At 50.8% G+C, this 14,658-nt stretch overlaps 1 protein-coding gene across 3 annotated transcripts in view; it reads left to right on the top strand.

The window, feature by feature from the left end:
• The window catches only part of FSTL4 (follistatin like 4), a 422,010-nt gene that overhangs the window by 296,647 nt on the left and 110,705 nt on the right, over positions 1 to 14,658 (top strand). For all 3 annotated transcript variants that reach the window (XM_032157904.2, XM_032157906.2, XM_032157905.2), the window contains exons 5-6: positions 3,205 to 3,398; positions 7,100 to 7,223. In XM_032157904.2, the coding sequence (XP_032013795.1) occupies positions 3,205 to 3,398; positions 7,100 to 7,223 (318 nt within the window). The remainder of the gene's footprint in view (positions 1 to 3,204; positions 3,399 to 7,099; positions 7,224 to 14,658) is intronic.

Here is a 14,658-nt window from a genome sequence, read left to right as displayed (position 1 = left end):
GCAAAGTTCTCTCTTGCAACTCATTAAAGCACAGTTGCTCCTGGGGTAAAGAAGGATTTAAGATTCTCTTCCTGGAATCCCTTGGTTCATCTCAGGACCCCAGTGGTGAGCTTGGCCCGGGCATGGAGTGCCCTCAGTAAAGGGAAGAAATGACAAAGGAAGTTTTGAACAGCATGACGTGCGGTGCCACACACTTCCCATGGCCTTGGAGGCTCTGCCTGGGTTGTCCCACTGCCTTCTCCTGCCTGTCTTGTTTCACTCTCCACCTGGCTCAGCCCCTCCAGCCCAGCCACACCAGCTTTCGCCAGTCTCCAGACGTGCCACACCATGGCTCCTGCACATGCAGTCCTGCTCCCGGCCTGCTCTTCCCTCTGCTTCCTCCCACAGCTCCTCATCCTACAGGTCTCATCCTGAACATCCCTCCCTTGGCCTCCCACCACAGGCACCCACAGTGCCCAGGACTAGAAGCTGCCCAGCATCGGGCACACAGTATGTAAATAAATGCTGGTAAAAGGATGGGAGAGGCCTGGCCAGTGTGGGCTCTAGCAGGGGGTGGGACCGTGGGCTCAGGGAGCTGATGCTGGAGACCTGGAGGACCCACCCCTTTCCCCCAGATGATTGATTTCTAGACCTGCCCATACCTTCCTGACCAGAAGGTGTCTGCTGGGCAGTTGCCAGGGTGAAGCAGCCAGAAGTCTGTGCTCACGGGCAGCTGTGAGGATGTGAGGTGGGGCCGAGCTTGGGGAGGATGCCGCAGCACCCCACTTCCATCCCAGCAAGACCCACCTGGATGGTTTCCCCCGCCTGCCAGTGTTGGAGGTGTTGTCTAGCTGCAGACCCCTGCTCACAGGGGGACCCAGTCTGTGTAGCTCTACAGACTTGAGAAATGGGTTTGCCAGCTGGTGACCCCAAGAACTCCCAAGGCGCTCTCCATGCTTAGGCCGGCCTGGCCACTGGGGTCCTGAGATGAAACAAGAGGCTCCCAGAAGGGAATCTTGCCTAGGGCAGCAGACAGCCCAGAAGTGGTTTATGCCCCACCAAGGTCCAGGAGGAAGGTTGGGGGGATCTACAAGGATGGGGCATCCTGCCCTTCTGACCCGGCCTGGCCTCACCTTCAGGTGGCCCTGCTGCGGCATGTTCTTCGGAGCCGGATTGCCCACTGATGTTTCTGAGTACAGCCTCTTCCTGACACCATATCCACCTGCTGTGTACATCAGTTTTTCAGGATCTGGGTATAAATGCCCCCCGCTCCAGGAAGTCCTGGGGGCTGCAGAAATGCTGGCTCCTGCAGACCCTCCACACAGGCACACATCCATCTCCATTTACCCCAGCATCCGGCCCCACCTCCACTTTCATTCTGTACCCCCATTTCTGGTCTATTTGCCAGGACCAAATTTCAGCTTCTTTCAGGGAGTGAGAAGCTAGACTCAGGCAAAACCATTCCTCCCCTTCCCCAAAACTGATCCTTATCCAGGCCCAGAAAAAGGAAAAACCCAGCAAGTTTTGTAGGGGGACAAAGCCACTATTTTCAGCGCCATGTAGCTCTACAGACTTGAGAATTGGGTTTGCCAACTGGAGGCCCCAAGAACTCCCAGGAATCAATATCCTACCAGGCAAAAGAGGGATGCAAGCAAGGCGAGGGGGTGGGAGACAGGCATTCTTGTCAGAGCATGAAGACTCCCAGAGAGCAAATAGATCTGATTATATTGAACACAACAATTGATTTTTTTCTAAATAAACATGCAAGAGGAAATGGTAATGGGCATCTGTTTCTGACGGAAATCAATTGACCCCAAATTGGAAGAAAATCTAGAAATAGAAACAGGCACAAGAAAAAGTGGTTGGGCTGTCCAGGCTTATCAAGGGAGGGTATGAGGGAGGAAAAGAGGAAGGGAGGAAGACAGAAACAGACAGACAGACTTCCCCATCATCCCTTTCGCCCCAGTAGCTTCCCTGATGGTTGCTCTTCAGTAAATATGGTTCCCATAATGACAAGGGAGAGAGTAGCTATCATGTTATGAGCTCTTACTGGGTGCCACGCTGGTGCAAAGGCCTGTATGTGCACATCTCACTTAATCCTCGTAACAACCCTGTGTGGGAGGCCCTGATATCTCTGCTTCACAGATGAGATCACTGAGGCACCCTGCCCAAGGCTACATGCCTGATGGCAGCAGAGCTGGAGCTCAAACCCAGGGGACCTCAGAGCTCATGCTCTCTAACGCTTCTTGCTATTGACTCTCCAACTCTGGGATATTATCTCAGGCCCTAAACTGGCCTTGGAATTAAGGAGAAGAGCCCTAGGCTCCAGCAACCCATTGGCCTTCAACCTGGAATGGTCAGTGAGGAGCCCATGCCTATTCTCCAGGATTCAGCAAAGCCAGGCGCTGGAAGTACTCATCCCCCAGGGAGATGGGAAGTGGGGCTGGAGGGGCTGCCCTCTCCGCTGACACTCCTGCAGTCCCAGTATATGGGCCATGCCCTGCGCGATGTCCATCCTAGAAGCCCGTCACCAGCAAGATAAACTACGCCATGCTGCAATGCATCCCAGGCCTTACTTCCCCAAACACTGCACGGTTCTGATGCCGTTCAGCAAGCGCGCCTGGGATAAAACGAGCCATGTGCTTCGGTTTTAACGCTGTAAAGCTTCTTTTTGTTTCTTGGTCATAGACTTGTGTATATGTTTGTTTTGAAGTAATCCAGCTCTGGGAGGGTGCCTAATTAACATAAGCAGGGCTTATTAGTCCTGTTAACGAAAACTCCCTAATCTAGGAGGCCAAGTATTCAAAAGCAGCCTTTAAGGTAGGATTAAGGCAAAAACCAGCGATTACAAAATGGAATTGGGGGCGGCTTTCCTAAAGCCTCTGTGGGGCTGCCGCTATATATTCCGCTGGAAGAATTTCCCATTCCATCTGGCAGTCACTCTAGTCTGGCTTGTAGTAGGTGCTCAATAAATATTTGTCAGATGGACAAACAGGTTCCCTCCAGCATTTGCATCATGTGTAGCATGCATTCCATGTTCGATCAATATTTATGGGATGGATTGGTGAGCAGAACACAAGTCCCATCGACTACAGTTGCACCATACACTGCACATAGTGAAAGCCTAGTGACTATTTGTGAGTGAGATGAATGGACCAGCAGCAAGAATGTTCTCTCAAGACCATGGGATAAGTCTCATTATAATAACCTCACCTTCTCTTTCAGGTGACAAGTGCACCATGGCCGGCTATGCCCGCTTGAAGAATGTCCTTCTGGCGCTCCAGACCCGCCTGCAGCCACTCCAAGAAGGAGACAGCAGACAAGACCCTGCCTCCCAGAAGCACCTCCTGGTGGAATCTCTGTTCAGGGACTTAGATGCAGATGGCAATGGCCATCTCAGCAGCTCAGAACTGGCTCAGGTGGGCATGGCGTTCAGTGAAAGTCACATTATGGAGGAATCCAGTTTTCCATTTCCCACCCTGGCGCCCTGGTGTCTAAGAGCGTGTGTTCAATACCTCTGAGAACATCTCACAAACAAAACGAGGTCAGGTTCTTCTTCCCACCAGCCACCTTTAGCCTCTATTTACAAACAAGCTTTCAGGCCCTCTCAGTTATCCGGCAGAAAACTCACTTCAGAGGGCCTGGTCTCTGATGTTTTGACTAGGAAATCAATCTTTTCTTCCTTGAGTAGGATTAGGTACTCAGCAGAAAAGTTACAAGGAAGCAGTGCTTGGTTTCCATTGAACACCATTGGAGCTATAACCTGGAAGTCCCCAAGTCTTCTACCTTAGGACTTCCTTAGTATCCAAAGATCAAGAACCCAAACCTCAGACTGCTTGTTTGCAGAAAACCCTGTGTCTACCCGTCAACCCCCATCAAGCCCTGCTCTCGTGTGGGAAAACACTTGCATTATACCCTGTCGTTTGCCTCCCTCCCCTGAGACTGCAGTGTTCAACACAGCACACATGTCCTTCGTTGAGCTGCAAGGTGGTGCAGGGGTAGTTAGTGTCTGCAGTATAGAAAGCAAGGAAAGAGTGACCTCACTCACTGGGGCCACAGCCACTGCCAGTTGCAGGGAGGAGCCTGTAGGGTCCTGATGGTAGAAAAGCTGGGGTGGGCTGGAGGGGCCTGCATTCCTACTTCTGCTTACTGGTTTGTTTCTAAGGGTCTGTAGCCCTAGAGCCACACCAGTCAGGTGCAAGATCTGCAAGGAGAGTGAGATCAGCCTCTCCGAGATGGGTGGTGGGGGGCTGTGGGCAGCTTTTTTCTTGTGACCACAGACTGTCCACCCAGTGGATGGATAATAAAGACAGGTCCCCACCTTTGATGCCAATTTAAAGAAATCTTAAACATGGCACAGGGACCTTCTCAAGGCTGTGGCCCGGTCATTGGGAAGAAGTGGGGTGGGGAGTGCCCTAGCATTCATTGAGCCATGTGCTTGACATTGAGCTAGGCCCTTGACCTATGATTAATAAACACAGAAGAGTTCATTATGTAGGATAGTGGCAAAGAATGCAGACTTTAGAGTCAAACTGCCTAAGGTCAAGTGCTGCCTCCAGCATGTATGAGCTAGTGGACCTTGGGAGACAATGTCGTTTCACTGTGACTCTGTGTTCAGCTGTGAACCTCACAGGGTCATCATGAGGGTTAAATGAGCTAAGATAGTGAATGACTTAGAGTGGTACCTGGCATGTGGTATGTTTCTTTTTCTTTTTTTTTTTTTTTTTAGACACGGTCTCACTCTGTCACCCAGACTGGAGTGCAGTAGCGCAATCTTGGCTCATTGCAACCTCTGCCTCCTGGGCTGAAGCCATTCTTGTGCCTCAGCCTCCCAAGTAGCTGGAATTACAGGCTTACACCACCACACCCAGCTAATTTTTTGCATTTTTAGTAGAGATGTGGTTTCACCATTTTGCCAGGCTGGTCTCAAACTCCTGACCTCAGGTGATTCGCCCACCTTGGCCTCTCAAAGTGCTGGGATTACAGATATGAGCCACTGTGCCTGGCCACAAGGTGTGTTTCAATAGAGATAGTCATCAGTATTGTTGCCATCATCATCATTTTTATTATTATTATTTCCTCCTTAAATCTTTTGACCATCCTCTGCTGTAAGGAGGGGACTACTATTATCCCACTTCACAGATATTTTCAGATGAGGATACTGAGGCTCTAAGAAATCAGACAACTTGCCTGAGTTGTTCACTGCCTGGGACATGATGGAACTGAGATGAAACCCTGGTAGGCTGACATGCATGCACCTGCTCTCCTCAGGGCACTTGGAATCTCCCTGGGGAGAAAGGCTCCCACCAAGAGGCACCACGTGGTTCCTTCAAGGTCTGTAGGGACAGCAAGTACCCACAGAACCCTAGTAAGGAGCAGCCACCAGAAGCTTTGGAACGTAGGCCCTCCGTTCCAGCCAGTCCTGAGCCTGCTTCCAGGAAGCACGTTGGGAATCTCAGATGACTCTGCTCTGCTCACCCATAGCTGAGCGGCTCGCGCAAGCCCATGCAAGGCCTGCATCCCAGAAGGCTTGCTGCCCATAGCCCCCGGGGCAACCGCCTTGCCAGCATGTCACCACCTCCATCAGCAGTAGGCCCCAGCTCTGGCTAAGACCCCAAGGGGCAGGGCCAGGGACCTACAGGTGACTCAGGCTGCTCTGGGAAAATCCCAGGTCCTGATAATTACAGCTATCTGCAGGAAGAACCACCTGGCAATTCCTCAAACTACCGAGTAGAGAGCACCCAGGGCAGGTGGCATCAGTTTGTCTTGAACAGAAGCCGCTATGAGCTCTTGGCATCCAGGCCCACACGGCTCCAGGTAAACAGAACTTTAGCAGGCACTTCGTTCTAACCTGGCAGATATGTGGCCTGAGGCACCTGAAGCCATTAACAAGCATGGTAATTGGACAATGATTTCCTCTTTAAAATTTAATATAGTTAAAGTCCATTTCATAAATCTGCCAAGCAGAGCCCGGCTAAAGTGGGCCTTTCCTTGACACTGAATCAAAGGTGCTGGGGAAAAACTCGTCAGTCCTATAAAAAGTTAATCAATTTCCAATGCAGAAATAGACAAAGGGAAATTTCCATCTTGGGAAGATTGATCTCAGGCGTTATGGTTGATCTCCCTTTTATCGAACACTCTTACTTGCTTGGTGAAGGGTCATCTTTTTTAACATTATCACATTAAATTGCCTTTAATACAGCAGACCAAGCTGAGAATGTTAAATAAAGAGAAAATGCCTCTGCCCCCCTCCCCCGCGCCAAAATAAAATAAAAATCATTTTCTTTCTTCTGAGATTTCCTTCTGAGCATTTTCCCTGCAAGACCTCCAGTTCCAAGAACACTGGCTTCTGGCTGTAGCTCCAGCTGAGTGAGGGTGCCTGGAATTTCTACCCTTAGTTACCTCGGGACATGTGGCTGATCATGCTGGGCAGCCTCTGTGTCTTATGGCTCAGACCACAACCAGAGAGGAGTTTATGACAGCCTATATCTGTACTCTCCGTGCCAGAGTCACAAGGGTGGACATCTGTGTCCTGGGCAGGACAGGGCAGGCAGGGGCGAAGCTCAGGTCTAGGTGGATAGAACGGAGGGGTCTGGGAATGTGCTGTGTCCAGGCAGCACTGTCTACCATGGGTAAGGGCTGATGGGTGGTGGGTGAGTGCATGATGCAGCAGTGACCTCCAGCTCTATGCAGCTGGAAACTGGCGGACATCTGTCCCCACACTGAGTTCAGCCACTGTTTGCTGGGTTTATCTGATGGGGCCTTTTCTCTCCTGTCTCCCCATCTATAGCACACAGCAGTAGAGCAGGTGGCCTCAAGGATTCCCATCTCAGACTATCTGGGTCTATCTGCCAAGACAAGGAAAAGACACACCTGAGCTCTAGTCTAGACTCTGCCCCAAGCTCTGTGTGAACCTGGGGAAGCCACTTCCCCTCTCTGAGCCCCAGTTTTCTCATCCATAAAATGAAGGAGTCAGACAAGACAAAACCAAAGAGCTTCAGGTGCCCCTCAAGGCCCACTGAGCTGTCCCTGGATTCCCCCTTGGCCTGAGTCATTTTCGTCAATGCCCATGACTCTAAATTCACCTGACTCTGGCCTTGTTCTCCTCCTCACCCCACAGCATGTGCTGAAGAAGCAGGACCTGGATGAAGACTTACTTGGTTGCTCACCAGGGGACCTCCTCCGATTTGACGACTACAACAGTGACAGCTCCCTGACCCTCCGCGAGTTCTACATGGCCTTCCGTAAGTTGGGTCCCAGTGGGAAAAGGGCTTATTTCCGCAGGTGCTCCTGCACCAAAATGCTGTTGGGTGCCTGGAGTGTGTCCTCAGTTGTCTCCCAGGTTGGTTTCTTACACAGAGGAAAGCTGGTGAATTTGTTCTGCAACAAGCCTGAGCTTTAAGAAAGGACTAAATGGAGAGTGGATGGGGCCAGAGAGGGCTTGCCCTGTTCCTTTTGAATAAAGATTTTTCTCGCTCTTTGAGGGGCCCAGGACTGTAATTGAAGCATAGCTGTGAGGGCACTGTGAACACCCTTTGGGGATTCTATGACTGAAGGAGAAGGAAGCAGATTTTAGGGCTATCCTCAGGCTAGGGCCTGGCCATGTGGGGAGCCCTGCCTGGAGAAAAACACCCTGCAGGAGGGCCTGGAGGCTTGGCCATGCAGCAGCAGGGAGCAGCGACTACCCAAGGACAATGGAGAGTGAGGGTCCAAAGTGAAGAGAGGCAGGGGATCCCTGGAGAAGAAGGGAAAGTGGGTGCTCTTTGAAAACAGAGGAGATACTCTGAGTGCCCCTCCAGGGAGTGCCTGGTGCGTACGCAAGTGGATGGGATGCCTTCAGGACCTGTATCTTTTACTTGAGGTGATCTTCCAAGAGATTACATTAACCAGAGGTGGTGCTGGGACAGGACTTACAAGAAATGCAAGATACAAGAGCCGTGCGTAACTCCAGGCAGGGGTCAGCAGAGAGGAGAGGAGAGGGCAGTGCTGGGCCCACGCTGGAGACTAAAGGGGACATCCTCGGCCCAAAAGAGATGAAGCCCCTTACATTAGAAGATGTTCAAGCTCTGCTTAAAGCGGGCAATGCATATACCCTTGGGTGTGACCTGCCAGCTCACAGTTCCTAAGTGCAAGCCCTCCCCACCCCCAGGGGCACTGAGTACCTTGAGCCACAGAGCCTGGTATCCTCCCTCAACCCCAGCCTTTACCTGGACTCCCGTTTTCCAGCAAAGTGTTCCTGCTTCACAGTGACATCTCTTTGGGCTGTTGCTATTCCACACCTTCACAAGGCCTGAAGAGGGATCTTTGTGATTTGTTGGCAAGAAGGGCTCTCGTGGCAAATAGAGAGGTACTTGGATGACATAAGAGGAGAGAAACAAGCATGATTCTTCCCTATGGGAAGTGTCCATGAGCTTGACGTGGTTGCAGGGGCCTTTCCAGTTCATATCATCCTTAGTACCAAAGTCCACCCCCGGGTTCCAGAGCTTTGCTTGATTTACTGTGACTGTGCAGGGTCCCCGTCATCCTCCTCCCCGCCCACTAGTCAAACTCATACCTGCCTATGCTGGTTCATAATAAGGCCAGAGTGACTGGTAGGCTTATCCTGCTGCGGAGGTGTTTGTCTTGTGGGCCAAAGAGATTATTTCCAGAAATACATCTGGAAATACATTTGGAATGTGTGGAAGTATCCACAACTCCCCACACCTGGTTCATGAGAGCTCATTGTTAAATTTTCAGGAATTTTGCAGCAAACAGTTAAACACTTGGTTGCTTTAAATTGGCCACGTTGGGAATATTTACATCATAGAAATTCACACCACACATATGCTACCAAAAAGGGGAAAGGGGGGACATTTTTTCTTCTCTAGGGAGCCAAACATTGACCTGCATATCACTGGACAAGACCCTCTCTCCTGCCCTTGGAGTCCACTTCTGGCAATATCCTCCCCACCCGCCTCCCCTCACTGAGGCTCCTTGATGATTCCATGGAACATGAACAAGAGTGGGCTTGAGCAGCTAGGGCAGGTTACAGGAACGGCAGCTCTCCGAGTCAGGAAAGCAGCAGCATGTTTTCTGGGGATAGTTCCAAGACATTCCCAAAAATGCTTTCTGAGCCTAGGACCCCTCTGCCAAAGGAGTTATGAAGGAAAATCTCAGTGCATTTTTAGAGCCAGAGGCCAAGACTAGACTTCAGGGATTTGTGGGGCATACCGGGAATCATTACTTAATGTCCCAGATGCCATCATCAAGCAGATTATAGCACTGCTTGGGCACCATCTTGGTGCCTGGTACCATAGCAGCCTCTGCTTTATGAGCACAGTTCCCATGAATGGGTCTGGCCCAAACAGCAAGCTCTTGGCTTTGCTCTCAAGGAAATGGAAGCATCCCTATTGCTATGATGAAAGAAAAGGCCTCTCCAGCATCCCTAGTAAGGTCATTATAAACATGAACTACCCTGGAAAGGGGAGGACATCATTGCCTGACCTCCAGCCACGTGTCTCAAACAGAGCAATGTGGTGTCAGCTCCCTTCGTTCCTGGATTATTATTTGGAAAGCTTTATAATCACCATTTTTAAAGCAAATTAGATTCTGCTGTCGCCTTGGACTTGTTTTGAACCAGACAGCCAAACCATTCATCACAACCCAGCCCAAATAATAGATATGCAATAAAACGTAAACTCACAGCCATTAAGGAAGTGCAAAATGAGTTAAACCCCACTATAAAGGCTTGACATGCAGCCACTTGGAGCATATGGGGATCAATGGTTTTTCAAAGTCACAGGAACTCTAAACTAAATTCCCATAGCTCTGGGAATAGATTTATGGTTCAGCGAATTTTAAATAGGTAATTGAAATGAGACATATAGGTACAAGTTATTACCCAGCAATCGATGGGCATTAAAGAAATCTCACTAAAACCCAGAAAGTAATATCTCAAACATTTCAGCAACAACATTCTGGATTTAATTTTAAAAACTATAGCTGATGGGCTGGCAGAGGTTGAGGCATTAGCATTTTATTTTCTAGTCTCTATTTTGCTGGCGTCCTTGGGTATAAGGCAGGGTGAGGTCTGTGGGGTGACTCCAGCTCAGTAGCCTACCGATGCAGAGTCAATCACTTTACTAAAGGATGGTGGGTTCGGGGCTGTTTTACCCAGAGAAGACAGTTGTATTTATCAGTTTTTGAGGTTTGTGGGGGTGGTCTCCTAAATCATGTCTTCCCATGCAGCTGCCCTGGCCCTGGCTGGGCCATGCTTGCCACAATCTGCAGCTGGTGGGGGGTGATGCTAGGAGTCCCACAGCTGGTGGCTGTCTGTGCTGAGCTGGTTCGTGATGGGGCTGTACCCCCTTCCTGGCTCTGAGGAACAGGTGACTCTCCTCTAGGGTGCAGGCAGTGCCTAGTCATGGGAGTCAGTTAAGTCTCTTTCTGATTGTCAGATGGAACCAAGGCTCCCAAATGCCTCTCTCTGTACAGGGACAGGAATGAAATATGAGGGTGCCCCCGCTTCCTCCTTTTGTCAACTAAACATTCTCTTAGCGTTGTTTTGGCTTCCCAAACCACAGGCTGATCTAGGAACTAAAGGCTCAGTGTCCTTCTCCAGCATGTGTCCTCTGCCTCCCCTTCCCCACGCCACCCCCCACCACCCCAACAAGGAGTAGTGCCACCTGCCCCTGCCATGGCAGAGACCCAGGCTCCAGGGTCATCATAAGCAAGGTGTGTGCTGGCCCTGTCTGTTCATCACAGTAAATTAACCTCAAAGTTGCTCATCTAAAAAGCTTCTCGATAATGCATGGTTTTTGCACTGTTCTGAGTGCTCAGGTTGGGATCGGGGAAAACACGTTGCTAAAACAAGGATTTTTCTCACTTTAAATTCATTGCAAGTTTCATCTGCTTTTTAGAAAATAGTTGTCCTTTTAATTACTCCTATGAGATCAAAGCCCACGAATGTACTGGATGCATGGGAAGGTTTTGAGCAGCTAGCAGTGCAGGATAAAGGGCTTCATGTGTTAAGGTCCGGTGACCACACAGGTGGAGTGTCAGGAGGACCTGGGGTGCTGAATGTAGGGGAGCCAGACACCCTTCCTCACCTCTGACATGTGTAAGCTCCAGGCAAGCAGAAAGGAAAACAGTGTTTTAATCTACAGCACTACCACTACAGCCAGGGCAACTCTATGAAACAGATGATATGGTCATCTGGTGAATTTACATCTGTTTTTTCACCATCTCTGTTGCAAAGTGAAGGGATGGTGCAGTTTCACTTACCACACCACTATCCTTTGGAACTAATAGTGCCTGGCCCCATACCAGACTTGCACACACGCTATCTCAGCCAATCCTCACACCCACCCTGTGTTGAGCAGGATGGTAAAATAAACAACCGCAAGCATCCTCACTACCCAGATCTATCTGGCTCTTTATCTAGGTAGGGTGAGTTCAGACAAGGAGCTTAGATGGCAAGGATACTGCTTTGTTCTACTCCATTTCATTCCTGAGTTTTGGATAGTAAGTAACAAGATTTTAAATAGCATGAGGTTCATCAAAAATTTTATCTGAATTTACTTGGCTCTTGAATTTGGAGAGCAAGCAATGCCTGTGGGCTGGTCTCAGTTTTGGCTGAAGCCAAGACTATGGGTGCCAGTGACTCCCCCTACCCCAAAGGAAGACACTGGTTTTCCCACACAGGATTTGCAAATAAAGTGGCTGAAGAACTGATTCACTGCCCTTGGTCCCTCATTTTCTCAAGGGCACAAAACGGTTAAAGCTGGAATGGCCAAGGGAGGAACTGAAAATTGGAAGACAGGGCCGGGCACGGTGGCTCACGCCTGTAATCCCAGCACTTTGGGAGGCCGAGGCGGGCAGATCATGAGGTCAGGAGATCCAGACCATCCTGGCTAACATGGCAAAACCCCGTCTCTACTAAAAATACAAAAAATTAGCCGGGTGTGGTGGTGGGCGCCTGTAGTCCCAGCTACTCGGGAGGCTGAGGCAGGAGAACGGCATGAACCCAGGAGGCGGAGTTTGCAGTGAGCAGAGATGGCGCCGCTGCACTCCAGCCTGGGCAACAGAGCGAGACTCCATCTCCAAAAAAAAAAAAAAGAAAAGAAAATTGGAAGAGAGAAAGTGTGAGTCTCACCACCTCCTCCCAGAGATAGAGGTGGGGGTGCTGTCCTGACTTCAAGTGTATAGAGAGGGCTTCAAGAAGCCCACTGCCACGTGAGCTTGCCGAGTCTCCTGAGGACAGCGCTGGAGGACGGGGTTCACAGTCAGTGTTCCATTTGAATGACTTTGCTTGTCAATATCGCTGTAGTTAGTAATAGGCTCTTAGTACTCCAGTTGTATAAAGTGATACCCAGCATTTAACATGTGTCAGCACTGTACACTATGTCCAATTTCACAGATGAAGAAACTGAAACTCAGAGAAGTAGCTAATCCAAGGTCACATAGTCAGCAGGTAGCAGACTCAGGATTTAGTGGGTGTGTCTGATTCTAGAACTTTCTCAGGCATTCAAACAAACTTTGCAACACATCTGCATTCTCCATTGAAGAGAATCTCACTGTCCTCACAGTGATTTCCCTAAACTTCAAGCCCCAACTCAATGGTCTTCTCCTCCAGGAGGTCTTCCTCAATTTCTCTTTCCTCCACCAAGCCCCACACACCTTCCTCTGTGTGCCCACAGCCCTGGGTTAACAAGGCTGTGGCCTGATTATTAAGAGTGTGGACTCCAGAGTCCAAGCTAGACCTGGTTTTGAATCTTTATTCTGCGACTGACTAACTGTGTGACTTTGGACAGTTCCCTACCAGAGGTTAAACTGGGCTTTAAGTTTCCCGTCTGTAAAATGGGAATAACAACCACGCACAAAGTTATTCAAGACTAAAGGAGCTACTTAATGTAAAGTGATTAGTAGCATGAGACTTTGCCTATAGTAAGTGTTAGGCAAACATTAACCAGGTCAATGATGGCGGCGGTGGGGGTGATGATGAAGATTTCTGTGTGTGCCCCATCATCCTGTGCCATGCCATTGTTGTCCTTCCCCCTCAGGGACCACAGGCTCCCTGAGGATAGAGGCTGCTTCACCCATCCTGCACTCCTGCTCAGCATGGAGTATGGCACCCAGGAAGGCCTTGGTCAGTGTTGCTCATTGAGGGCATGAAGGACATGGAGAAATACAATGGGCAAGGAGAGGAGTCCAGACATGCAGCTGTGGCCAGCGATCCCAGAGGGTCTCTGCATGCCTCCAGGGGGCCTTGAGAAAACAGGGGCAGAGGAAGTGCCTTGCTGGGGCCCCACAGCTGGAGCCCTTGGTAGAGAAGCATCAGCCTGGCTGGAGCAGGCCAGCTGGACATCCCCAGCCCGGACATCCCTAATCACTGGATGAGCAACTGGGTGTGAGGGGAGCCCCTGCTTCTCACATGGGCTAATGATGCCTTATTGAAGATGAAAGTAACTCACACTAGAAAGCTCTCATCCTGACCCCAGGGCCGCTAACTGGCCATTCTGCCCTCCTCAGAGTAAGTGCTCTGCTCGGCTGGCAGGCTGTGTAATTACCTTTACCTCTGGCAACCACGTATGCAGCGGAGGGCTCTCGCTCAGCCCGCTCCTCAGCCCTGCATGCCTGCTGGCCCACAGCCACATCCCTCGTGATGCAGCAGACCCTGGCTGCAGCAGCCCAAGACCAGCGGCCCGACTCCTGCCACCTCACCTGGAGGTCAGCTTTGCTGGCTGTGCAAATCTGCATACCTTGGAAATAATTCATAGGCATAGAATATGGGTTTGTATTTCCATGCTGGGCCCTGGCAGGCTGGCAAGGCAGGCCTCTGGAGCAAAACCGTCGGCCACAAATACCCAAGCTCCCCACTGCAGGTGAGACAAACGCAGAAGGAAAGCCACTGTGGGAAGGCCAGTGGGTCCGCCCTGAAGCTGCTGTAGGCCGAGGCTCTCTGAAAGCAGGGTGAGCTCCTGGGCAGGGAGGGACAGGCCTGGTCTCCTCTCCCATCTGTACACTTGGCGTGGAGGAGCATGGAAGAGGCAGGCCACCAACCTGAGCCTTTCAGAGGAACCTGACCAGGTCAGGGAGAGCAGCACAGGGAAAGGGTCAGGAATTGAGGCGGGAAGCATAAGAGGAGGAAAACCATGAAAGATGAGGTGGCATTAGGTCAGCAAACGCACACAGAGCTCACTCTTGGGGAAGCACTGGGCAGAGACTCAGTTGTGAGCAAGACCACAGCAGGCCCTGCCCATGGGGAGCTTGCCACCTGGGTAGAAAGGCAGGGGGGGAACAGAAAGATGACCCAATAAACAAAGTAAGAGCTGAGAGAGAGCGTCCTGGGTGCAGGAGGACCAACTGTCCCCAGAGAGGTCAGGAAGGGACATCGGAGCAGAGACCTGAACGCTGAGCTAGAGATAACCAGGCAGAGGGTGAGGAAAAAGGTGTCCCAGGCAGGTGGGTGGGGGGGGAGCATGTGATCCCAAGGGACAAGGGGCTTGACTGAGGAAGGAGGCAATACCCAGGGTAGAAAGGCCACCACCACAGTTAGGGCCCTGGGGGCAGAACTCAGACTCAGAGGCCAGGGCTTGGAGAAGGCCAGCTTAGCTCAGCTCAGCTGTGAGGGGGACCCTCCCCAGCCTCTCCAGAGTTGCCCAGTGAGTGGTGAGTCCCCATCACTGCAGGTATGCCAGC

This window comes from Hylobates moloch, unplaced genomic scaffold (genome assembly GCF_009828535.3).
Source record: "Hylobates moloch isolate HMO894 unplaced genomic scaffold, HMol_V3 SCAFFOLD_6, whole genome shotgun sequence".
Classification (NCBI taxonomy): domain Eukaryota; kingdom Metazoa; phylum Chordata; class Mammalia; order Primates; family Hylobatidae; genus Hylobates; species Hylobates moloch.
This window is presented reverse-complemented; position numbering and strand designations above follow the sequence as displayed.